General features: G+C 40.1%; 1 protein-coding gene across 8 annotated transcripts in view; it reads left to right on the forward strand.

Moving 5' to 3' along the window:
* The window catches only part of FOXN3 (forkhead box N3), a 201,719-nt gene that overhangs the window by 162,145 nt on the left and 12,010 nt on the right, over positions 1 to 27,564 (forward strand). For 4 of the 8 annotated variants that reach the window (XM_074542499.1, XM_074542498.1, XM_074542497.1 and 1 more), the window contains 2 exons: positions 17,179 to 17,244; positions 26,547 to 26,655. In XM_074542499.1, coding sequence (XP_074398600.1) covers positions 17,179 to 17,244; positions 26,547 to 26,655 — 175 coding nt within the window. The remainder of the gene's footprint in view (positions 1 to 17,178; positions 17,245 to 26,546; positions 26,656 to 27,564) is intronic. The other 4 variants (XM_074542500.1, XM_074542502.1, XM_074542503.1 and 1 more) reach the window with 2 other exon arrangements.

Here is a 27,564-nt window from a genome sequence, read left to right on the forward strand (position 1 = left end):
TCCAGTTCTTTTGGATTGGCTGGTTGGCTGGTTGGTTTGGGTCGGGTTTGTTTTTCTGGTTTTGTTGGGAATTTTTTGTGTTAGTTTTGTTTGGTTTTTTTGCATTGGGTACAAAGTCTTCAAATTGCTGTCATGAAGGCATGGAGCAGCAAAATTGCTCAAAAGCATTACCTATTTCAGACTGGAGCTGAACTACCATAGCCAGATTGCCTGCTGCAGCTATGCTGCAAAGTTATTAAATAATTATTTTGTGGGGGCTTATTAGACCATTTAAAGCAGCTTTTCCACCTTAGTGGAAAAGTCCTCAAAGTATTGATCAATGTCAGCATTGGGAATTGATCACATGATACAAATGAGAAGATGGCATTGGGTACCCAGAGAGCTGGTTACAGCCTCAGGGTTTGTTCTTGAGAGCTTCCATCTCTTCTTTTAAAAAAATACTCTAAAGTAAATGGAACTTCCTTTTGTTGGATTGTCCTGCTGAGTTGAAAACAATCTGTGTGAATGTGGAAAAACCATGGTAGATATCAAAGTTATACCAATTCTAGAGGCAGAATCAAATTAAAGTGAATTGAGGCAAGTGGCATCGGCATGAAGTGATGCTGTCTGCAAAGAGTACTTTGCATTTCTATATCTTTTTACAGCCATAATTGAGAGAAGAATATTGGGCAACTTCACTTACAAAGCTCTTGTTTACTTCCTCCTCTTGCCTTAAAGCAAACAAAATAGTCAGGCTCATAGTTTGGAGTTTATTGAATGAACCCAAATCACTTATGTGCTGTTTACTTGTAGTGGCAACAAGGCAAATAATAGATGTAAAAATATTAGCCAGACAAAAAGACAAAAACCTTGGCCCAGTGGTAAGCATTTGGAAACTCAGTTAAAAAGTTCATCAGTGATTTGGGCTGCAGGATAAAGGCACATAGGAAGAAGCAAGCTGAAAGTAAAATGCCTCAGCAGGGAGGTGTGTAAGAATAATTGTGATAAAAATGTCAATTCTAGTGTTATCTCTTCCTTTCTGTTTCTGTTTCAGTGCACCTTCAATAAGTATTGAAAATCACATTAACAAACAGCAAGGGTGTGAAGGAAAGCATGTTAAAGAAGGAAATTAATGATTGTGTTAGCTTGATGACCAAGGCACTGTCCTGTGTTGCAAAGAAGATCTATCCAAGGCAGATGTAAGTGGGGACATAAGGTTTAATATTAAATCACATTTTTAAAAATCTGAGAAATTGTAGACTGCAGGCCAGCTATAGCAGTTGTTGTCAGCCAAGACACATGTAGTAAGAAGCAGTCTTTACCTTAAAAAGCTTGCAGAGTGAGTACACCAGCCAGGCAGCCCGTTCAAAGGAGAAGAATTAAGCTTCATCCATTGGAAAGAGAGGATGAAACACATTACCTGAAACCACAGTGTCTGCTTGGACATAGGATGTGAATTTGAAGCTGTACTGCTCCCAGTTTTTTCTGGCACAGGTTTACATCTAGTCCCATTGCTCTTTGATAGACCTAGATACTGGTGAGGAATAATTCTTCCCATATATCTTACTATAGGGTTCATCCTTCAGTAGGGATACAGGGTTTAACAGAGTGTCCAGATGGATTGAGCCTTCCCATTGCTGCTTGGAGGTCTAATGTGCCTTACTTTGAAATTGATAAATGGAGTGGTAGAGAATTGTTGCTGTGATATGAATTATTCCCACTGTTATTAAATAATAAACATGACCACAGCGACCTGCTCACTCTCTAAACTGGATTCCTTCTGTGCTTTAATCTTTGTAATGGCTTCATTTTTGAACTACAAAATGTCATGGGTGAGCTGTGGGCTTCTGAAGACAGGGGCAGCAGAAGGAAGTTGGTAGATTGATACCATATCATGTGTATCATAAAATAAGGTAGTAAAAAGCCTCAGGAAATTATATTTCTTAAGTAATGCAATCAGAATTGCTCTTAGACAGAGAAGATTGTTTTGTATTTACTAGCTGTGTTTACTGCATTTTCTAATGTGCCTAAGGAAACTTCTGGAAGTGGAAAATGGAGTTCTAGACCTGAATCTGTATAGTTACTTTTGGGAATAACAGCAAAAATGAGTGAGCTTGATTTGCTACACAGCAGATGCCAGGATTATATGATGTGGAAGGAATGTTTTACTTTTAAACCCTTTCAGTGTGATGACATGCAGGGGAGAGGAAGGAGGGGCTGACATAAGTGCCCTTATGTATTTTTAACCTCTTCAGTGCCCTGAATCCAGAGATAGCAGTTGATTCATGTAAGCACAGCCTGTCTGCATAGGTGGACTCTACCAAAACAATAATTAAATATAGTGTATGTTTCTGGATTAGAGCTAAATGGGAACAGAATATAATACTAATTATTCTGTGGTTTAAAGCCACACTGCTATAAACAGAAAATGCAACTAGCAGAGAAAAATGAGTTTGCATGAAAATAGATGAAAAGTACAGTGTGTCTTTTTTGGTATTTATGTATTATTTAAAACTAGTTTAGCAGATTATAAAGCTTTTGATTATAGTCAGCTTGTAAGTGTGTTCTGCTACATTGTGCAGCATCTCAAAATAAAATGGACCAGCAGTTGTTTACAAAAGCTAAAGACTTCCCAAGACAAAGCTCATGGGAGGAGCAGATGGTATTTGGGCATTGTGTTGTGGTCTAGCAATCCACTCACTGCCATGTTGGGCTGATTCATAGAGTTCCATTTGCAGAGGCATCCTAGTGAGCAGCTTCACCAAGAGAAGAAACATTTGAATGAACTTTTTTTGTGCTGTCTTCAGTAAATGCCATTGACTGCTGCTATATTTAAAGAAAGGGACAAGAGTGTATCATAGCCTTGATTGAAATGAAGTGGTGTCCTTTGCAAGCAGTGATCCTGCTGCTCAGGAGAGCTTTCCCGTGTTGGCTGTGGTAAGGTGAGCAAGCCATGCAGATGAGGTTCAGCCCCAGGTGTTTGGGGTGGGATCACTCACAGAGGATTGCCAGTGGCCTGTGGAGTGCAGGCAGCCCAGGTGTGCTCCTCAAGGGCACCCCATCACTCTGGGATCTGCCAAACTGTGCAGCTGAAAGTCCTGCAGAGGGATAAGGGCTCCCACTGCCCTGTGGCAGGCTGCTGCCCCCCACCTCCCCTTCCCACATGGTGTGTTCCAGAGCTTGACAGTTGCACTTGGACAGGAGGGGAATGTGTTCTTCACTAATTAAAAGGGGGTGAAAATACATTCTAGCCAAGGGGAGAGAAAGGGGAGGAGGGTGGTGGGATGCAGGAAAGGGGGGGGGGGGATGATGTGAAACCTCAGGTGACATGATCTTTGTGGCATTTCCCTTTTAGGCACTAATAAATCTAAGGATGACTTAATATGCAGAACCTGTTGAACCTGTTGGCAAGAACAGAGACCCAGATCCTCATTGCAGAGGGTTTGTTTGTTGCTACCAACTGCATTTCAATTGCCTAGTGATAGTGTTTGCTTTCTTGGAATTTGCTTTCTGGTGCAATGTTCCAGCAGTCCTGAGAGCAGCCCTGCAGAGGTGGAGCTGCTGTGGGCCAAGGTACAGTGGGGCTGCAGGCACCCCAGGAGCCCAGCCCTGCTGCCAGGAGGGTAACAGCAGAGGAGTGCCATGGCTTCAGAGGGGCTGAATGTGAGACACTGGGGAAACTGCAGTCTCTTCCTACTCGCACTGGCAGGCACGGTTGGCGTTAAACCCATTGCTTTTATAGGAACAGGCTGACCTACTTATTAAGGCATTGTGTTTCAGTGTTCAGCTATGGCTGTCTGCACCAGAAGGGTTGTGTTTCCAACCCTGCTGAAACTCAGCCCCCAGCCATGGCAAATCTTGGACAAGGCATGTAGATGTGTCTGTCCGGTGTGAGGAGCTCTGGTACCATAGCGAGGGGCACCACATCTTATCCCTGTGGGAAAAGGGAAAAAGCCTGCTGAAGGAACTGATATAGGCCCAAGAGGAACAGGAAAATAGAAAGAAAATTGGAGAGGCTGATTTTTAAATGTTATGAAAGATTTTGACCAGAAACGTGTTTTTAATTGCATTCTGTGGGGTAGAATAATAGCAAGCCACTTGTGGCAAGAGCTGTGAGTGTGCTTGGGGTGTCTTAAAGGAACCCTGCTTTGCCAGCTTGTGAAATTCAGAGGTGATGGTAATCAGCTACCCTTCCCGAGCTTCCCTAGGAAAGCACAGGAAAGGGTTGGTTTGAGAAGAACAGATAGAAATGAGCAAGGTGGGAGACCACCAAACATCTCTGTGGAGTCAGGGAGGAGCTCCCTCTGCATTTGGTCAGCTGGTGGCTCTGTACTGATGTCAGATTTGTGCATCTCATGTCAAGGAGATGATGGCATCAGCCATCATGGGAAGCAGTCCTGCAGCTCTTTCTAGCCATGGGCTTTGGACTATTATAGCAAATCCAGATTTCTGTGAGCAGGTGTCAAAATGTGGTGGTGGATAAGTTGATACAGAGCTAAGAAATGTCCTTTCTGTGTCAGGCCATTCCTTCTGCCTCTGCTCTGGGGGCTTTTCATTTTTTCAGAGCTGCTGGGTGTCATGTTGCTACAACAGCAAGAACTATCTGCTTCATCCATCTGTAACAGTGAACTTAGACTGTGTCTGCTGCTCTGACTGGAATATATACACTTACATGGCCTTAAAATGAAAAACAGATTTGTCGCTCTGACAGGACGTCCCTAGCTGATTTAAAAGAAAATTTTCTGCTGTTTTTATAGAGGCTCTTATGAATATATCTGTTAAGTTGCCATCCTGGAAAATTGAAATAGTTGTCCAAACAGTCAAAGCTTTCTGTGATTTCCTCCAGTTGTGCCCCTGAAAAGCTGTGATGTCCTTCAGTATTTGTCATGTAGGCTTGGCTTTAAGGACCAGGAAGAAGGAGTTCATGTAGTTCATGTAGACATGCTCAGCCAGAGTGTTATCACAGATTTTGCAAAATTCACTTTTCTGCCTTTTGTGATTTTTCTCCAGTACCTTGTACTTACATGCATTCTCTTTTTTTTTTTTTTTTATGTTCACATATACCCTTGTCAAACTACTTAATAAAAGGTGGGGGGGGGAAACCAGAATTTCTGTGTTTAAATTCTTGAGAGGCAGTCTGCTATCATAATGACAGAGCTGTAGGATTATTACCCAGAGATACAAAATGACAGACATCATAGTTAATACTCATCAGCATCCTTTCTAGAAATCTCAAACAGTCCCATCAGTAAAAAACCTAAGCAAGCTGTGCTGCATTATCCTGATTGAGGGCCAGATCATATTTGATGTTGCTGGCTGACATAAGTAGAAAATAAAGTTTTCCCACTTCTAAAACTAACTTTATAAATAAGCTCTTTGTTGCATTGCAAATACATCCTCACATTTCTGTTAGAATACCCAGTAGTGACATGAAAACCAACCTCAAATGTGTTCCCAGATACTTTGCCTTGAAACTAAAAGGGTCTCTGGTAAAGGGAGATGTAGCTCAGTGCACACACAGCACTAAGGAGTTTGTGGGTTTGTGAATTCCAGGTCTTTTTGAACCAGTATCAGGTCTAGCAACACTGATTTTTAATCAGACATAATTACCACTCTTAGTGTTCTTTGAAACAAGTGACTAATGACTTCTCCCCAGCCATTTTAAGGCTTTTCACTATTTTCCATAACTGTATTATAGTTGTACAATGTACCACTTGTTTTTTTACTCTAAGGAGTCCTGTAACTATCAGATCTGTAACTCTGCTAATATTTCACTGACAATTTTGCATAAAAAAGAAACATCTTCTGTGACATATTCCCAAAGAAACGATATTTGTGGCTTTTATAACAAAAAAAATATTACAATTCTATAGAATATACCATGTTTGTTATATTGGAGGAGATATTGTTCCAGATTTATGAATAATTGTCTTGAAATCAGGGCATCAGGTATTTTTAAGGGGAAGAGGATCGCTATGATGTTTTCAGTTCTGTTCCTGATTATGTGCATGGCAGCTGTTTGCTGTAAATGATGGCACTAAAATGAAAAATAAATCAAGGGTTTTTTCTTTTTGCATTTGTTTTTTTTTTTTTTTTTTGAGGTTTGCAACCCTTATCCTTCGAGATTTCCCTGCACTCTGCTGGAGATAGGAAGGAGAGAAGCAGGGAGATATGGACTAGGGAGGGAACTCTTCAACAGGCACACTGGGAAGCTAAACAACTGCTGACCTTGTGGCCATGCCAGGGAGGAGATGTGTGCATTGGGAGGGCCTCTGCACAGAGGGTGGTGGGGTACTGGATCCATTGGCACGCCCAGGAGAGGGCGAGCAAGGCAAATATGTTCTCTCTGGATTGGTTTGTTATAATTGATCCAGTTAACCAACTTTATTAAGATGCGTTTGCCCAGACAGCCCATGTTTTGCTCTCAACAGACACTCAGATCTGATGCACAGATCATGGTAGTAAATTGATTTTGCACTAGCAGAGGTAGTACAAACTGTGTGCTATGTGTATATGAAGTAGAACCTCTGAGAGGCCAGAGAGGGGCCTTTGTGTTGCACTGAAAAAGTTTGCAGAAACTGCTGCTTAAAATCAGTAAAACTGCTCTCTCTAGAGTTTGTTGAAATTTTGGAGTACAAAAGGAAATGTGGGGCTTGTAAGCACAAAGTTGGCAAGATGACTAAATACCTAATAAAAGCAAGCTCCATGTTTCTTCATGGCAGCTTTTGCCTTGCCATCCACTTGGCGGGAGCAAGGACTGTTCCTTCCCACCAGAGCCACAGCTGCCTGGGGTCAGGAGCTGCCTTTGGTGGGCTGCAAAGAGATGAGATCTAGCACCATTGGGAAGGGATTTTCTTCTGCAGCCTCACTGTATGCCCCTGAGAATTGTGCAGAACATGCTTATGATTGTTGTTAATGAAAGCACTAGTCCTTTGTGAAACTGTCCTGAGCTGTGGCTAAGCTGCCCAGCTGGTCTAGCCTGGGGCTGAGCCCTGCAGGATGCTGGTACCCTGATCCTCCTCCATGGATGCTGCTCATCCTCTCACATATATGTACATATAAGTGTTTTCCTGGATTACAGAGCCAGCTCTCACTGTTTTCTGGATCAAGCTTTATTTCATTTATTTTTTAAATGTTTTTTTGTCCCACTGCCATACTTGAGATGGAGACAATACAAAACAACACGCTCCATTTTCAGCAGGCTTCAAAACCATTTTTATTATAGCATGCACACTTTTATACATTCTTACAAAACTCATAAGTTTACACTTTACTCATTGGTCACAAGAGGCAAACAAAGTGTTTATTGGAATAGGCAGTTGCAGGTTTCTCTTATTTATCCTTCTTTCTTTTCTGGTTTCTCTGTCAACAACATTGGTAGAGAATTCTTTCAGGGGTAGATATGGATCCTCTTGTCAAACTTGTCTCTGGCTCACAGAAATTGCTGTAAAACCTCTTCCACATCCCACAGCTTATTTTAGGCATGGCCTGTATGTGTGATCAGTGCTTGTTCAGCATAAAAAGAAGGGGATGAGAGCTTCTTAGCTTACCCACTCTGTTTTGTGGAGTAAATACACTTTACACATTTCAGATGATGAGCTGAAAGAGTCTGCAAAAGAGTTCTGATAGTGTGCTGCCCATTCTTACTCCTTTGGTGACTTCACCTGTCAGCTAGTGGCCATTCAGAATTCAGGGTGTTGGAGCAGGATCATTCATAGCAAATCAGAGGTTGGCAGAAGTGGAATCCTATGTGTCTCCTTCATTTTAATTAAATTAATTTTAATTAATCAAATATAATAGATAATAGTAAAAAAGTTGTTTCAACTATTTTAGCTAGAAAGGAGTTGCATGATAGCAGTTTGGCAAGTTAGAAGCATAAAAGGAGGCCTGTAAATGTGACTTAGCAGCAAAATCTTGTCTTAGTGCTTGCTCTTTAGACTCTCAAATGAATTACTCTCTTGCCACATTTTAGTTCATAACATTTCATATTTCCTCTGCTTTTGAAATATGTAAGTAAAAATGCCAGTGCTGTCAATATTGAATTTACATGTTTGCTAGTATATAGTGTAGATGGTGCCAAATTAGCAAAATGCTTAGTGGAATTCAACTGAATTCAAGGAAATGAAAACAAGGGAAGTTTTGAGAAGTTTTTTCAGGTTTGCAGCATATCTTCCACAAAATCTCTTTTGTGAAGTATGGTAGTAAGAAACAAGAAAACTTTGATAATTAGGAAGCAGTGTTTAATCTAAACAAATGGTGTTGCAGTTCTTTTAAATAATTCCTGTTCTTATGTGTGCTGTTTAAGCTAAGTTAAAGCTCCAGCCTAAGGCTGACTAATTTCACTGTAAGGTCTCTTCAGTGTTCAGCCTGTGTTCACCATGTTGCTTTAACCAGAAGTTTTCATCAGAACTGGTCAGTGAGGTTTCACAATATTGACTGTTGTAATTTGAAAGTAATTCTGCTACTCCATGGGTTATCTTGAAGACATCTGCAGTGAGACTTCCAAGATCTTCAAAGCCTATTTTTATTTTCATACTTAATGATAACAATCCTTCAAAAATGGCATTGGTATTTTTTGCACTGCCTTACCATTGGCTGAGCCTCATTCCTCAGGCTGCTTGAGAAGCTCTCTGGCAAAAAAAAGTCAAAAGGCCCTAAATACTAGATTCCTGCTCTTCTGTCATTTCCTTTATTGGAAAATGAAAGAGGTTTAAAAGGAGTATTGCAGGAAGAGTGGAATGAGTTTTTCAGATGATGGCAGTGTTACTGTCTTCCTCCATTGATTTCCTTCAGAGAAGCAGAAGAGCACCTTGTTCCAGCCATGCTGAGCATCACTCCCTGTGCTCAGTCATCATCCACAGAGCTGGAGAAGTCCTCAGCATCTCCGTGTACTTGTCAGACACCATCCTGGTGCATCTACAGGTTTATGTAGTTAAGCCTTTGTGCAAATAGGCTTTCACTGCCATAGTTTCTTCATTTTGTGCTCTTCCCCTCTCTGTCATAGCTTTGCAGAGAGCTTACCTGCCCTAGAGAAGCAGTTTGGAAGGCAGCTTCCAAAGGGTCCCTTCCCTTGGGTCACATTGTGAGCAGCAGCACACTGTAAATACTTCTGAAACTTCACATGCAGACTTCTTGCTTTGTTTCAGCTCCTGTTAGAAGAGTTTACTGGAAGTGTTCTGATTGCCAGTCTTGTCTTCAGCCAGTGTTGCTTTACTGAAATTATCTTTTAACTTAATAGTCCTTCTACCTTGCTTTTTACTCCCATGATTACCTCATATTGATAGTCTTAGTACCTCTGTCTTTGTTTTGCTTAGCTGAACAAGCCAAGCTCTCTGCTTTCTGTTGTAAAGTCAGTTTCCATGTTGGTTTGGTGGTCTAGCTGGTTTTTTTTAAGGTTTTGTGGTTTTATTTTCAAAGAGTGCATCTTCCCTGTTTTTTTCTAGTTTTCATCTAGGTCTTGGTGCAGTGACTTGCAGAAACTGCAGCTTTCCCCAGGCTGAGGTATAGAGCTCCTCAGTCCAGTCTGTTTTTCAGAGTTCCACAGGAAGCATTTAGTTCATCAGAACTTGCTCTTTCAAAATAATAGATCTTAAACAAAATTAGGCTTCCTGTTATCCTTCCCAGTTAATCTAAACTGAATTGCTTCATGGTCCCTGTTCCAAAGTCATCCTCATTATTTAACATAAAGAGCAGACTAGAATCTATTCTTGATCATTCAACAACATGGATAAAGAAACTTGTCAGCTGTCACATCCAGGAATAACTGGTCTTACCATGGTTAATAGCATTTGTTCTCCAATCTGCACTGTGAAGTTAGTCTCCCTTGTTGACATAATTCCCATTTCTTTAATGATGCAGAGCTCTATCCAGATCTATATCTAGTGTAAGAAGTCAAGAGCAGACCCAGTCTCTTTCTTAGAAATCTTCTTTGACCATCTGTCCACAGCATTGCCAAACATTTTCTTTTTTATTCTATTTCCGAAGTCTGCTCTTTCTTTATTGCATAACAGTATCCTACCATATAAAATCTGTATTTTCTTTGAAAAGCACAGACCTTTTGACACCTGTTTCACTAATAATTCTGTTCCACCCTGTTTGTGAATTTTCCTGTAATAGCACTAGTGCTTTGAGTTCCTCTTCCATTATGGCAGTCTGCCTGTGTTATTAGCACACAGCTATTTTAGCTGCTGGATTTTTTGTTCATCCACTCTGCTCTTATGTTGGTTTTAGACTGCATTTGGCTCTTATGCTATATACAGTGCTCTCATTGGCAGTGTCACATGCCTGACCTTTTTCTCATCATTAGCAGCAACTTTTTTTTTCTTCAAATCCCTGAAATACCCCTCTCAGTTTTGTTTTCATGTTTATCTGATATTTGCCCCTTTGCTGTCTGAATCCTGAAACCAGTGGGGAATTTATGTTCACCTCCCCAGGCATTTGCTCGCTTTGTTCTTGGTGTGAATTGTGGCGTGGTCATTCCAAGAGTTGGGGCATTTGGGTGAAGCCCTCCTGAAGACTCATCTTGTGGTGGAAGTACCCTGAAGCCACCTTTTCCTGCAGAACTTCAGGAAACTGTAGTGGTTGAGGGAGGCAGGGGGACTGAAGACATTTCCTCAAGGGTCACTCAGGCTAAGGGAAATGCATTGGGTCTTTTCCAGCTGGCATGTCCTGTGCCTGCTGGACTGAAAGAGGTACTTGGTTCTCAAGGCCTGGTGCACACAAATATATTTTGAAATAGCAGTGAGAAGGAAATGAGTGCTTAGAAAAACACTGGTATGGGACAATATAGGGTATGGTTTACTTGGTCTTAAATGGTCAGAGTTTTATAGAGGACTGCTTCCTGGTCACAGTTTTATAGAGGACTTCCTCTGCTGGCCATCCTCCCACTTTGCTGAAAGAGAAGCCTATTGTTAGCAGCAGGGACATGATGAAAGCTTGAGCAATGGTGACCTCGATGTCCCAGAGATAACACACATCTGCATAACTGGGTACAAAGAGCATGTGTGTTTATGTGTATGTGTATTCTTCAGTCAAAAAAAATGTTTGCAACCTGTAAGGCTGCAAGGAGTTACAGCCCTCAAAATCACGTCTTCCACTGTAGAAGCTGAGGCTGCAGCAATCAGTCAAGAAGATGGTTGAAATTCCTGATCAAAAATTAGGTAAGTACATGATGGAACAGCAAATTGTTTCTCTCTTCTGTGCTAGCTCACTGGCCAGCGTTTTCTCTAGCTGATGTTCTCTGTTCAGTACTCCAAGCCACACAGGCTGGATGGAGTCAAAAAACTTTACTGTTGCCTTTGTGATTGGTAGATTTTTTTTCCTCCATGTCCCTCTGCGCTGAAAGTTAGCCTTGCCAGTAATGTGCATCAAAATGAAAAAAAAAATTAAGAAACAAAACCAAAGCAAAAATCTCCAACCTGCTTTTAAGCTATATATGCTATAATGCATCATCTTTATGTGTAAGATGTTGTCTCAGCTCTCTTTAGTCAGGTGTCTCTTAAAATATTTTTTATTTTGCACTGGTAAAATGACTATCAGTATTCTGAGTCTGTCTTTTAACAGTTGAATGATCTCAATCTTTACTCCTGAGATGAAAAGTTAGGATGCTTTGTTTTCCCACAGCTTTCTGAATGATAAATGAACCTCTTTTGAGTTAGTGCATGCATAAGACCTACTGAAACTCTTTCTACTATCATTCTTTTTATTAAAGCTAGCATTCTTAACAAGAATACATTGCAACTGTATGTTTGGTTTACGGGTTTTCAGCTGATAAAATGGTATTGTTAGAGAATGGAAATTGTATGTGTTGCTTCATGACAATACAAATGTAACAAAATATAGAAACAGGAAAAAGATTTCTGGGAGAAATGTTCTGTATTTTTTAAAATTAGGCCTCTTACGATACTTGTGCCATAGCTTACTTGGCAGTGCCAGAAATGAACCTAAATAGGAGAAATTATTAGTTCATTTAGACCTGTGCCTTTCTTCTTCTGTGTCTCATACTAGATCTATTTAAGGAGTGTGAGATGCTTCACTGTGACTTGGCATTACTAATGAAGTTGCTTCCTCCTGACCTCTATTGTATAGCTTCCAGAATTCTCATGCTTGGTCTTTCGTGCACTGTTGTTGAGATATGAATATAACTTTTTGTTTCTTCCCAAGATCTTGGTTCTGAATCCTACTGGTTTATTGTACTCTTCCACAAGTATTCTGTTTATTTTAAGAGAACTTCTCAACCTTATTTAAATATTTCAGAAGTGGACTCAGTGGCATCCCACATGAAGGAGTTTGACAGAGTTACAGTACTTACAATTCTCTTCAGGTATTTCTTTCTGTCTTGCACGTTGCAACTTTATTTTAACAGCTATATTCTTATTCCGTCATTAGGCAAAATAAATTAAAAATAGAAAGGAAAAAAAAGCAAATGGGGAAAAAAAGCCTTCATTCTGTTCATTATTCTCTATGGTTTTGACCTGACTTATACCAAGGTTAACCATCGTGATATGGGAAGGGAAAAGGCACATCTGTTAACAGAGAAGTTAAACAGGGGCAAGCTGCTCTTTGCTCCGTTGCAGTTTAATAAGCCTGAAGGTAAAGGTGGAAGACAGTGTTGCTTTTGCACCATTTTACTACTGATGAAAATTGAAAATATCAAAGAATCAAATAACAAATAAAAGTGTAGGAATGGGCTGTGCTAGAAAGTGAGGCAGGAAAGGGGTTAAAAGACTGATTTGTAGACAAGGAATAATCTGAACTTCTGCCTTTTGAATACATTGGCACTAGGTGTTAGGCATTCCATCTACACTGGGAGCATATACATGGGAAAAAGTAGTGGAGGATGCTGAGGCAGAAGTAGAATGGGCCCAAAACTAGCATACTGAATGGTAAAGTGAAGTACTTCACAAAAATAGTTCTATTTTAGATGTAGTAACTTTAAATTAAAAGAAGATCTTATAAATTCCTTCCTGATGAGATACCACAGCAATGGTTGTAGTGTGCAGATGGTGCAGTTTATTTACTAACTACATTTTTTACGTCAGTTGGCTGTAACATTTTCTTAATACCTAAATATGCATCTTAAGTGCCTCTCTCTAGGCATCTGTGCAGGAAAATTCAGGCCATGGTTGCTTTGAACTGCTTTAGCTGCTATTTTCTTTAAAACCTTATGGTGTGGCTGTAAAGATAAATTTCCTTTTGCACAGCCAAAAAGGCACTATGTTACCCTAATTTTTATTTAATTGGAAGGGGATGGATTTGAAGGGTTTGATCAAAGTTTAAAATAGTATCAAAATAATACAAATTACTGTAAATCACTTTCTCTCTCTATAAAATGAACTCTGATCAGAGATCACAGCATAAAAAAGAACAGCTGTCACATCTGGCTTTCTCAGATACATGACTAATTTTAATTATTTTTTGTGAATTGTAGAATAAAGAGTCTGCTACCTGAGGGCTACCCTTTGCATTGCTTGTATGTAATCTCATGCTAAATATTTCATGCCTACCATTTTGCCACTTCACGTGTCTGTGCAAGACAGATTCTGATTTATACAGGTAACATGCAAAGCAAAGTTTGGCTCCAAGTACATCTTGACAATATCGTAGAAGATGTAATTCCAGAGTGATACTGTAGGTTATTTTTTCACTGAAAGAACTAGGTGCTGTTTAGAGATTTGGTGTTCACTGTTGAAGACTCTGCTGACAAGGGGCATGAATCTAAACTGCAGCAAACAGAACTGCCATGAGGTTCATAACACCACTGGTATCATCTTTGTGAAAACAAGTTTTGTGTTTAAGAGCAATGCTGGCCAGAGCAGTGCAAGGGGAGGTACTGCAGCTGTAGTAGAAATCCAGCCCCTTGATGCCTTTCATGCCTTACAAGATCTTCTAAGTGCTTAAGGCTTCTTCCAGGTCCTTTCTGGTACCTTGTGATGGATCCTTGGTGCATGAGGGACCAAGCACTGAAACTTCAGACTACAGCATGAAGTACCAAATGTACAGCTGGACTGCAGTTGTTTGTTAGGGAGAACTGTGGCTGCTGGCAATTTTGTCATTATTTTCTTAACACTCTCCAGTGTTGCCTGTTTGAGACTTTGACACACTCTTACTTCTTTGTACAACACCCGCAATCCTTCCTTTTCTTCATTGCTTCTTACTTCCCTCCTTCACAGGGAAGGCTGGACATCTGCTTTCCACTGACCAAAAATTAACAGTTCATGTACGCAGTCAGTTCACCATTTACTTGAATTAGCAAAAAAAGAAGCCAGAATGCATTCATTTAAATACCTAATTTTTTATATTCCAAAACTTTATATGTAGTTATTTTTAACCTGGTTTCCTAGGGAAAGATGTTCCTGCAATCATGCTTCACTAACCACCCACTGTTAATAACTTCAGGAGACTTTGTGTTGATCACAGACTTCAGGCAGGCAGAGATCTCAGTTCTGAAATCCCCAGCTGCACGAGCACAGGCCAGGTAGAAGGGACAGGACCCAGTTACCAGCTGGTGGGGATGCAGCAGTAAGCAAGGTCAGGCCTTACAGCTACAAATGGGAGCATCCACGTGGAAGAGACTTCAGTGGGGAAGGGGCCATCAGCATGGGGGCACTGGTGGGGACCAGCAGCAAAGCCAGAAGTGCCAGTCTCAGCAAAGGTGCCTTTCAGTCCCATGCCTTTGGTGCTGCTTCTCATGGCTACTTCTTGGCTCTTCTTGACACACTGCTCATGAGAATGCCTCTAGATTGTGGACAAAAATGCTGGAAAAGAATGTACCAGCTTTTCAGTCTGCCTCTTTTTGCAGGCTCAGACAGCTGGCCCTCGGCCCTTGTCTCACTTGTGCACCAGTCCCTCCTTTTTCTTTCTTCCTTGCAGTAGGAATACCAAAAGCACACTTTCCTGGATGCTACTGACACCGCCATTCGTGCATGCCTCTGAGCTCTCTTACCTCTGCCAAGGCATTATGGATTAGCTGTCTAGTTTCTTCAAGAATATACCAGCAGAAACAGAAACATAACAGGCATGGATGGGCTTGAGACATGGCTGTGCTGTGGGAGACAGCTGATAGCAGGTGTGGATGGGCTTTGAGACATGGCTGTGCTGTGGGAGACAGCTGCTGCAGATGCAGTCCTTGTGGTGAGCAGCTCATGTTCATGTCTCATGTCATTGCAGAAACACTGTGGTGCTGTTAGTGGTCCAAAGGCTAAGAATGCACCTTTCAACAGAAACTGGTTGCATCAATTTTATCTCAGATCACAGAGCTTATTACACAAACAAAACCCAAAGTCATCAGGAAATGTGCTTTTCCTGGTAGTGTCCTTTTATTCTTTCAGCAACAAAATTCGCATTATGTTACAGTGTCATCCGCTGAACTAAAACAAAGCAAAATTTAGGAACAGCCAATAAATAAATGCTGAAGTTGGCTGTAGGAATTATGATATGCTAAATTCAACTTTTAAGAATCTCTTAATTTTATGGGATGAAAAAGAGGGAAGAATTCTGGTGAATTTGGTTTGTCTTGCTTTTTAACATTAGATGGATTATTCCTCTTTAATTGGAAAGCACACACTTGCTGTGTGGTGTGTGGATCCAGTCTTGCAACATGGCACATATTTGGGAATGATGCTGTTGGGAAATGGCACTTTCAGCATAGATAATTGCAGCAGGAATTCTGCTTTTGAGGTATCTTCAGACTTGAATATAAGTTGATAATGCTGCTTTTTCTTTGGAAAATGTTGACCTGTCCAGAAGACACAGGCACCTTTTATACTAAGCCTGCTGCTGCTGCTTCAGCTTCACTTTAATGCCCACTACACTGTTTCCTTGTTTAGTATTTTAGCAATTAAATAATAGAGCAGTCGCCTTTAGAAGAGTGCTTGCAGCTATTCACAGAAAAGTAGTACATACTTAAACAAATAAAAAGTCCCTTTTTTAAATTCTGCAGTCAAGTGAATTTCTGTTTGGCTTAAGCAGATTTTGAAATCCTGTCTACGTCATTTGTATTGTTAATATATTACAGGGCTTTATACCACATCACATTACTGGGAATAGATTTGAAATATATAAAGATCAAAAATACAGATATTTTTAAAAGTGGTAAGTAATTTTCTGTCATAATAGCTGAAAGAAAGTGCTATGAAGCTATTAGTAGTAAATTAATTTTTTTTGGTATGTAATTTGGTATAAATACTGACAAGCTGAAAAAAACCCCAACCAACAAATGCATACTCATTAGTCATTCAGTTTAGCAGCACAGAGGCAGCAGTCAGCCAGGGTGTGCGTTTTTATGTCTGCTTCAATTGCACACTTCATTTATTTGGACATGGCATAGGCGGCTTTCTCTGTCACACAGCATCACTGCACGATTAGCAAGTTGTGCCCCAGGGCAGCTGGGACGCTTTGCTGGGGCAGATGTTCTTTTCAGCTTATTCAGTGGCCGTTGTGGGGTTGTTTACTGTTGTCATAGATACCTGCATTTCCATAGCAGCCAGGCTGTTGTGTGTGAAGCAAGTGAATATAGTTATAAAAGGATCATATTTTGTTCTGTCTCTATAACTTACCATCTGTCAGCTGACTTTTCATGATGGATTCAGAAACCAATTTAAGAATAACAGCAGCCAGCTGATTATTTTTGCTTATATTAAAGTTACAGTGGACAGGAATGCAAATAAATTGATGCTTCGATGAAATGCTAGTTTCTTTTTTTTTTTTCTTAATTGCAGCAGTTTGTCTTCCAACACTTTCTCAAACTTTGCTGAAATCTTTCTTGACAAATAGAAATGACCGAGTGTCATCTTTTGTACTTGCTGAGGTATTCCTTGTGCTTTCCCACTTCTCAGCTGTCAGCTCATCCCTCTCTGTGGCTTCCAAATTGTGATGTTGCTCCTGCTTTCTCAGATCCTTTGCAATGAAATCTAAATACTCTCCACAGAATTAAACAGGGAATTGGTGAGGCTAACAGCAAAGGTATCATGCACACACAAGCATAAGTATGGCTCAGTGACAGATCACCACTCTGTTTAATAGTAACAAGGGGATCACATGCAAGTTTGGGGATAAATTTAATGTGTAGCCAATGAGCCCTCTGAGTGCTGAACTCTCCTACCTTTTCACTCAGAGACATGGTCAAACCTGTAGTTTAGCAATGGGGGTAAGAAGATTAGCCCAGTTGTAAATAATGTATTTATTGGTTGATTTTTCCAGATCCTGACATTGATGCTGCCACTGCCATGATGCTTTTGAATACTCCCCCTGAGATACAAGCAGGTTGTGAGTAGATATTTCTATAGCATATAGCAACATAGACGTATAAAATTAATATTCTCTTTTATAAGTATACAGCATACCAGATAAAAAGGATGTAATGAAGAAATATAACTTCCCTTGTAGACCCTTGCACTTCCTTGACCCTTACATGAGTATAATTTTGTGGTTCATATTACATTTGTTACATGAATAATATTAATCCGTGATCTCTTATGTAAAAGAGAGGTTATTGTTATTCATGACATACACTTAAATGAGTAACATACTATTATCCATAGTGATAGAAAGCCTGGGGCAACAGCCAGGAGAAAGGCAGGGAGAGAGAGAAAGAGCAAGAGAGTGAAGGATACATGGCATATGGTTCTGTTTTCATTTTGTTTTGATTTGACTCCTATCGTGTAAGTTACCACAGCCATCTGGATACTTTCCATTCACTTGGGCACTGTTTCAGCTCCTTCCTTGCACACATCCTGCCTGTTTTGGGTTTTTTTCTCTGACTGATGCAAGGCGGTAAGCAGGTGACAAGGAGCAAAGAGAGGTCTCACTTCCTGCCAATACCCCCCTCCCTGTTCTGTGACCAGATCTGAGGTTTTAATGCTGTGCATTAACAGAGCCTGGACCCCCACTGGACTGGGCTGTGCAAATACTGCAGGAACCATCCTGCCCCACAGAGCTTGTAGTGAAGGTATTACAGGAATCCATAGTGAAATACAGCTGCACAAAACCAGAGAATACAAGAAAACAAACGTATCACTGGCCAGCAAGCGTGGTAGTAATGCCAAGTTACAGGCAGCTCTAAAAAATAAAGGCAGAAGTTAAAATAGAAACCATTACCAAGACTGTCTAGCATCACTGCTATTGTTCTATCCTGGGCAACCAACTCCAGATTCCCGGGGAAGCCTTGATTTGCACTTTGATACTCTGCCTGGGGAAGAGAGTCAATTACCATCAAAGCATTTCCCATGCAGCTGAGGAAAGCTATTGTCAGGCTGCTTTGTGACCTTGCCAAAGGAATGCTTCTTGAGAAGCTGCCCTCAGGAGAGCAGGATGTACCAAGAAACTGCTCTGGAAAGTGAAGAGTGGTCGTTGTCCTCCTCTCCTAAGCAGCTTTCAGGAACTGTGCGTGGTAAAAGGGCAAGCAATACCTCCTGTGTGTAGGAAGGAAAAAAGAAAGATTTTGTTGGGAAGAGGAGGTTACACTTTGTAACTGATTAATTAGCTTTATGGTTTTAAATGACCATGTAAAATTCCACACCCATATGTGAAACACTGCTAACAATCACAAATGAATTCTAAAATCAGCTTCTGCTTTTATATGAAATCTTGAAATGGTATCTGACAAACATTGGTTACTATTTACTCCAATTCCACCATCCCTTAGTTTTCATTCAGAAAAACATAAGGCATAGTAAAAGAGTAAAATACTGTTATTAGGATTATTTTGTGTTTGTGTAGGTTTTACTGTACAGACTTATAAAACTGATTGTTCACATTGCTACTAAAGGTTAAGAATATGCAATTATAGTTAGTGTTAATGTCAGAAATCAGTTTCTCAATTATTAACACCTTGCAGTATATTCACAGACCAAATAAAGGCAGAAGTTCAAAGTAGCCAGCTGTGTGCAAGTTTCTACTGAACCTGCAATCCAGCTGGCACCAGGAGTTAAAGCATGAAAGATACTGTGATATGCTAAGAGAGGGCATGTAGGAACATAGATTTAATACTTTTTGCTTCAGTTTATTGAAGTTGTGTTTCATCAGGTTTTGTAGGTTAGTGTTTGAAAAGAAACAGCAATTAAAACATCTGCTTCCTTTAGAAGCAGCTATCACAAGTTACAAATACTTGGGATTTTTATTAGTAGCCAGTTCATGAATATTAATTCCAAAATATTTGACTTGCACTGAAAACTGTATCTTGACCTGCAAGGCAATGAGTACTGTCTGGGCCATCTTGGGCAAGTTGCATCAAATTCGTGGGCCTGTTTCCCTCTTGTGAATCTAATTTGGAGAGAGGACAGAAGAAAACAGGATAATGAACAAATGGTAGAGCTCCATTTAGAACTCATGGGTACTAAACCAGTGAACTTTAGAACTCATGGGTACTAAATCAGTGAAGTCCCTGAGTTAGTTTTGTACAGTTGCTTTTTTGTACAAAAGTTTTTCAGCACGCCAACATCTTGAAAGTGAATATGGCTAGCTGTCATTCTAAGAGTGTGGCATCCTGGGCATGTCATTGAGTCTTGCCAAACCATGATGTTTTGCCATGATTAAAAGGGGAGATAGGTTTTGGTGCTTTTGCAGTGTGTTGGAATTCTGGAGATTCAAGTCACTGGAATCATGTAGGTAGCAACACCTTCTTAATCGGTGAGGTCATTTTGAACTTTGAGCCACTTGCTTTTCTGGAGGGATGAGTAAAGAAAGGGGCAGTATTAGTGTATGGCTGCTACTGCTAGTGAGCAGTGCTGTGGTCAGAGGGATTGGAAATAGTGATTTATTCCAAGAAGCTTCTCAGTGCTGTTACACATGGCTCCAAGTTCATGCATAGTCCTTTGCCCGTTGCTATATAATTTGTGAATTGCACACAAATGCAAGTACATTGCTCAACCTAAAGTTTAATGCTGCAAACAGCTATTAAACAGTGCTCACAGAAAGGATTTGGGTGGAAACCAGGAAACTGAGAGTCTTCCCAGCTCTGACATCCACCTTCTGGTTTCAGTACTCTCATCACTGCTCAGTTGGGTTGACTAGAAACTGGTGGCCTTCAGAAAACTTAGCAACACTGGTTTTGTGAGTGGTTCCTTATAGGAGACTGAAGTGCTGTGGTAAAGATATTTTAAAAGTAGGTTTTCTATGGTTTAAAACAGTGTCTCTCTGATTTGGAAGTCTTTATTAATCTTCCTCTCAAAACATAAAACCCAGACTAGATACATATATTGTAAGTTTGGTGGCGGGACATGTAATTCCTTAAAGAGATCTACTTTACCTCTACACTTCTAACATTGTACCCCAATGAAATTTGCTTTTTAAACTAATGCAAGTGGATTGTATATGAACAAGATACATATACAGGAATGAAGACCAAAAAGATTGCCTTAATGACAGTCAGAAATTATCCAAATAGGATAAAATAGAACATGCTGTTTTGTTTGGACATTTTTATTGTACATGAAACTTGATAGATGTAATCTTCTATTTCTACTGCTTATGGACAAGTCACTTAGTATAACTGAGACAGCTTCCAGCCTAACTTTGAGTACCAGAAAATGATAAATCATTGAGAGTAAAATGTTTCCTAAAACTATTTTTACTGACAATTTTGTATTAAAGCAAAAACTAGGAAAATACATTTTCATAATGTTCAAACTTTCTGTCGCTAGGGTTTGGTTGGGATTTTGTTTTGGTTTGTTTTACTTTGGTGTTCATTATTAAGCCATTAAAGGGGTGAAATAAATTTGGAAAGAAAGCTTACTTTTATCAAGTACTTTCTACTTCTTCCTCCATACTCCTCATAATATTTTTAGAAAAAGTACGAGTGTGATAGGATTATCAGGATACATTTGTCTCCCCCATCTCAATTTTTGTTTAGAATAAATGCCTTGTTGGATGCATCCTAGATTCACAGTTTGTAAGGACTACAGAGTATGGTATTTAAAAGCTATGAAATTGTCCTTGAGCTGTAAAATACAAGTTGGGCAGATGTCATCAAATTTGTGCCTGGGATAAGATAGCTGAATAAAGTTACACATCTGGCAGAAAGCATTTGCTTTTGGCAACTTCTGATGTCCCATCCACTATAGATCATCAGCAATTTCCTACTTTCAGTTCTTGTAGCCTGATCTAAAGAATTCTACTAAACACTGTACTGAAAGAAAGCTTGTCAGAAAAGAGCTGAAGCTGACAGATATTAGCCAAAACTCAGTATCTCTTGTCTATAGTGATTTCTTCTATGCTACAGAAGCTGGGTCAGGGCAGAGAGCCCTGAGATCAATGCATGTGCTGTATGATGACAGAAGAGGCAAAGAACCAGTCTGTCCCTACAGGATACACTCACACATTCCACTTCTTTAAAATTCATTTCTCAGTAAATACTATTCATTTTTCCTTGCTAAGTGTTGGCTACCTTGAGCTAGACAGTTTGATGAAGTGTATGTTTGTTTCCTAAATCACACAAAGAACAGGTTTTTTACCAGTTCATTGTCTTGATTGACAAGTCTCACTCCTTGCCTATGCGTCATTTAACTTCCACATGCCAACATTTACCCAAGAAGTTAGTTTCCTTTTCTAGTGAGCTTTTGGGGTGTCAGTGTGTCTGGGGACTATCCATTACTTCCTCCTCCTTTTGCATTTCAATTTTACCAAATTGCTGCATTGTTTGTTTGACAATCAGATCTTCAGTGAAGGACTCAGTCTGACATGGTTTTTCTGACCCTGCTGTGAGATCTCAGATGAGGTGGTTATCTCAGCCAGAACTGGGCTTGCTTCACCTGCACACCCCTGCAAGTTAGAGATCAGGGATGCGGTCTGTTGAGAGATGTGATAAAAGAAGTCCATAGTTGGACTAATCTACTCAGCTAATGTGCACACAAGAGCATGCTCTGGATTAAAGTAGTCCTGCACTGGCTGTGGAGTGATCATGTAGCCCTCTACTTACTTTCCACCTACAGACCCTGAGTACAGGCTACAAAACAAAACTGGAGTTTTGAAGGGCTTCTGCTGGATCCTTTTAACACTGTGAACATAGTGCCTTGATGGATTCAGATTATGGTATGTTCTCCCACATGTTATTCACTTTATTGTCTGTTAAACTATAGCATGAAGGTTCTCTACAAAAGGGAGATTTTTTTTTTCCCCTTGGAGAATTTCAGAGGTGTAGTCTTGATTTTTGACATTGGATGCATTGCTTCACTCCAGAGTTAGCCAATGGAGACTAAGCTGGCTGAGTCTACTCAGGTTGTGAAATTCCACCAGAGCAGCATAAGATCCAAAAATAATTTCCCCATTCATGCAGCAGATGAGGGGCAGATTCTCAGTACACACTTTGACTCTACTCCAGTGAAAGTGTTTCCTGGGCTTAAGTTTCCTGAGAGCAGAGTAGACCCTTGAAAACATAGCAGTGATGAAAGTTGAAAGGTGAATAATGATTTTGTCATTTCAGACTCTTTGTGTTTCACTGGGAACATTTTGTGAAAAAGGAAACCTTCATCAAAGAGATGCACAGGTCTTGTTGCATTGTTTTCTTGAGCTGAGTTTCTCAGACATAAACGGCTTTGGGCACTTGCTGAGAAAAGGTGTAAATTACATTTCACACTTCTGCCTAGGAATTGGGAACCTGGAACCTGCCTGTGCTGTTGGTTAAAGAAGCATTACAAGAGAGGGGTCAGGACTGTAAGGTGTTCATCCAGATTGGCACTGATTGATGATATGGCTTGGAGTAAATTATCTTACCTCCACACCGTGAATCTTCAATCTCTAAAATATAAATATCTCACCTCAAAGTATGGGTTTGAAACGTAATTAAAGCTTGTAAGACATAAATGTATCTTTGGAATAAAAGCACCACATAATTTCAGTAAATAATCCACAACCCTTCAAAAGCACCAAGATGTAGGAATAATTCCTTGAATATAAGTAGCTGTCATACAGCCTGCACGAAGGCTGGAAGACTCTGTGGGTACCAGAGGCAGTGTAATAGCAGTTTATCCATAATCTTTTTTAAATTAAGTAATTAATGTTATTTTCTGCAAGGATCAGTTTTGATGCTTTAAATGTTGTAAGTAGAGATGAATGAGCAAGAAAGATCAATCTTATGGTGGCACATTGGTAATGTGGATAGCTAGAAATTAATAGCTTTTACTAGTTAAATATTTTAATCCTGCTTTTCATTTTAGGTTTAGAGTGCTACAGAAGCTGATTAACCAGAAAGTTGAGATGTTGTGGGTTTTTTTGTTTATGGTTCCATATAGTTCCTGAAAGGATACACTACATAGTCCAGTGTTCTTCTCCAGTGATCCCTTGCATACAACATTTCTGTTTGTCTGAGTGATGTAGTGGTTGTGCTGAATCATAATTCAGAGAATCTGAAGAAACAAACCCAAAAATCAGTAGCAATAACACTGCTGTTGCAAGCTGAAATAGTTATTGAATTCTGAGTGATGATTTCATTATCCAGAGCTGTGATGTACTTCAGAGAAAAGTTAGAATCACAGAGTCATGGTTAAGACCTCTTCTGGACTGAATAGTCTTATTGGAGCCTTTCAGTGAGTGGTGGCATGAGGAACAGACTGGCCATGATTGAAGAGAATTTCATAGGAGGACAAGAGACCAAGCTGTCTCTTAGGAGATATTTTCATAAGACAGCAAACTTCTGTGTTTTGTTTTTTTTTTTTTTTTACAAACATTTGTTCATTTGTTACTTCTTGAAGGGAATATGGGGAGAGAGAGAAGAGTGTGTGTGTGTGTGTGTGTGTGTGTTGATGAGAGAATGTTTTACATACGAAGCTTTTGAAGAGACTGTTTCCTGTGAAGAGACTGTTTCCTGGATCGCTCTCCATGACTTACAAACCTGCAAAGGATCAAGGAGAATGAAAGATGGATTCCAGTGAGGGTGTCAAGGTATAGAAATCTGAAGTTGTGAGACTTGGCAGTGTATTTGATACAGATATAGGTATAGATACATACATAGGAGTGCAGGGGGAAAAGGAAACTCAGAAAAGATGAAGAAGGAAAGACAGGAAGATAATTTTTGAAAATTGTGAGGAAGCAAACAGTATGTTCTAAAGAAGCAATGGGAGTTGTCAATAAAGGATAGAGGAGAAGAAAAATCATAGAATAAGCATCAGTTAACTCTACCAGCAACCAGGATAATTAGGTAATCTGGGCAAAGAAGAGTTTGGGCATCAAGGAGCCCGTTGCTCTCTTTTTGCAGTAGCACTTTCAGTATGTTTGCTTTGAAGTTTTACAGTGTATATTTAGACAGTATCCATAGCTAACTGACATTCTGTGCATATGCATAAATGTTTCATTTCAGTATAAAACTATGGTTTATATCATAGTGAAGAGAAAATTCCCAGATCTTTCTCAGTCAAAACTTCTGGTTCCTTTCTTTTGATGGGACTTTGTAAACACAGAGAAACCATACCATGTAGTGCAGTATAAAATCTGTCCTTCCTAAAAGTTTGTTGGAATAACCATACCCATTTGAAATTATGTCTTTTTATTGATCTTTCAGTGTTAAGCACATTTATCTGTGGCTTTGAATTCACCTGTTACCTTCATGTTTTAGGCTGGCCATGTCTTTGAGCAGTCTGCTTTTCTTTCATGATACTGGTGTTTCGACCATTGTAAGGTTACGCTGTTGGAACAAATATAATAGGAAATTCAGCCTTTTGAGTTTTAACATGATAATATTGCTCTACAGTATTTAAAAACCAGAACATTGGAGCAGAGAAAGCCTTACATTGGCCCCTGTGTGAAAGGGGTTTGATGGATTCCTCATAAACTAGCAGTGAAGGGAAAAGTATACAGAGTAGGGAGGTATAAATAGCAAAATGCTATTTAAAATTATTCTGGTCATTGAAAGCTGACCCAAGTTGTTATAAACTAAGTTCTATAATTTTAGCCATTTGAGGTTGTACTTAAGTACCTAAATATAACTGACCTGTTCTTCAAAGGTGCTCAAAAGCAAGAGTGGGTGTTACACAGTGACAGGATTTGATCGGGAGAGTGATGTGCTCTCACAAGCAGGAGAAAGAAGATTATTTTCCCAGAACTAATCTGTGTGGTCTGGAGTGAAACAAGGTGAGCACCAGGACAGCAGGAGGGGAGGTGTCAATCTGGCTTGATGTTTATGGGAAGTTGAAGTGTACCTCAGCAGCTTAGAACTAGCATACTTCTGAGCATATGCTCCTTTGCCTCAGAATACACTAGTATTTTGGGGTGTGAGTGTTTGAAGTTGGGCATGTGAAGTGTATGTCTTGATTCTGAATAATTTCTCTAGTCTCCGTGTAATTTGTTTAAAAATAAATTCTGTGGGTGTATATAAAGTAATACAGTTTACATTTATCTTACAAGTGTTTATATAATATCCATATATTTAAAAATAATATAAAAAGAGTCATGATCATCATTCTCTTTTTGGACATTCCCCATGGGGGGAAGTTATGGTGTGAGTGATGATTTCTAGTAAATAGAATGTGTCAGCTGGCTGCCTGTGGGTGTTAAAGAAGCGAGTTTGGGTGGGGGCTGAGGTGAGGTGACTGTCCCAGCCTGAAGGGACGTAACAGCAGTGCCAACAATGCCAGTACGTGCAGGTAGGGCCCTGGTGAGGGCCTAGAGTAAGAACTCTGCTTGGGAGTCTTGCATCTCGCAGTGGAGGAGGAAAACCCTGGGACTTGCTAAGGACACTCTTGCAGTGGTGGTGCCTGACTGGTGCTTCTCTGCTCCTCGTTCAGCTCTCTGCCCCAGGCTGAGCAGTGTACAGCAACATGCCTGGGTAGAGAGCAAGTACTCTGTGCAACCTAAAATCCTGTTGGCCAGAGCTGCAGTTTTTGATGTAGAGCCAAGTTGAAGAGCCCAGTGAAATGTCTTGTCTGTAGTGGTCGGTTCCTGGGAGTTTGTGTCAGTGGCACCAGCCCGTGTTGGGTGAGGGAGGCCGGGCTGTGCCCCGGCCGTGTGCAGGGGGCACGGGACTGCTGCCAGGCTGCATGGCAGGGTCACCCATGGCCAGGGGCAGGGCCTAATCACTGCTATGGACATAACGGCCTCTAAGCCTCTTCTCTTTCTCTTCCTGCTAAATACATATTTGTAGTTAATATTTTGTTTTGCAGAAATGGGGGCCCAAGATATTGCTGCTCAGAAAGTAAACTGGGATGATAAAAACCTGTCAAATGTGATCTTGCAGTGAAATACTTGTGTTCTATTTATCTGTAAGGGGTCATTGTTTCTTTTTGTAGACAAAATAGTTACATCTGTGCTCATAGCTGGTTTTGACTCTAAGCACATTCATTCGCAGTAGAACAGCAATTGCAAAAGAAAAGTGATTCATTTGTACAAGGAATGATCTGCAGCAACTAGGTCAGGCAGTGGCTTTGGTAAGCCATGTTATCATTGTTTGCCATGAAAATAGCACTGGAAATAGAATGGCTCAGAAGACTCAAGGCTGAGATGTCCAAGGTAAGCAGTGTACTGCACAAGCTCTCTAATGGTTTTCCAGTGCATTGAAAAGCCTGAGTTCCACATTTTGCTCCTGTACTTTTCTAACTTTTCCTTTAGAAGAAAAAACATTGTATGTTTTGTTTTGTTTTTAGTTCCTTCAGGAGTGATACAAAATGGAGCTCGAGTACTGAGTAGAGGAATATTTCCTGGAGCCAGGCCATTGCCAATCAACCCTATAGGGAGCATGGCTGTCGCAGTAAGGTAAGAGTGCATCATTGTGGGATCTTCATGAAATAAATCAGCATTTTAAAGAAGTGTAAAAGTATATATGAGCTCTAGGTATTTTGCTGCTTACCAATGCTTCTGAGGTTCTAAATGAAATAAAATTCTGCCACCTAAAATTCTCAGGATATCATCCTTAGCAGGATAGTCATGGCATATCTGTCTGTTGCGTGGTGGTTTGTGAAAAACACTTGTATTTTCACTAGGAAATTGCAGACAGTTTGTGGTGAGAACCTCCTGTAGTGGCCTGTTTTAGTAAGTGCAAATGTTTTCTCCTCCCCTCTCTCCCTTTTCTTAAAGACTTTTTCCTGGATTAAATACCAGAGAGGAGAGTATCAATAATATTAAAGCAAATCCTGAAAGCTATTTGAACATATAGCTGTCATTTTGTTATTACCTTAGATCTTTGTGAGGCAGTTTCTTTCACTATGGTTTTATTTCAAGGTTATACTGAAACATTCAAGGGTAAAATGTTTAAGATACTCAACTATCAGGAAGCAGGGCAGTAAGAGACATCTAGTGATGGCAGTAGGAACTGTGGTTCAGTGGTTTGTTTTGCTTAAAGCAGTGCTGGTTTATTGGTGGAAGAACAATTTGCCCCGGGTGCAGCTCCATTTTCAGTCAGTCACAACAGAGATTAATTTGGTCAAGTGCACTGCCAGTGCCCTCCTCTTTCAGAACTCTCAGTATCTGCAAAAACTATTTAAGCTCAGGCCAGTTGGGTATTCTGGGTGGGGTTTCATAATTAGTGCTGACCTCACTTCATGGTGCTGTTGCAATTACACTCTCTTTTCTCAGGAAAGGGCTGCAAGGCATTGAAATAAAGTATCTAGGTAGGCCTAATTCTATCACTATATACATGGGGGTTTTTATTTTTTATCCCTTTTC

Source organism: Zonotrichia albicollis, chromosome 6 (assembly GCF_047830755.1).
Source record: "Zonotrichia albicollis isolate bZonAlb1 chromosome 6, bZonAlb1.hap1, whole genome shotgun sequence".
Lineage (NCBI taxonomy): Eukaryota > Metazoa > Chordata > Aves > Passeriformes > Passerellidae > Zonotrichia > Zonotrichia albicollis.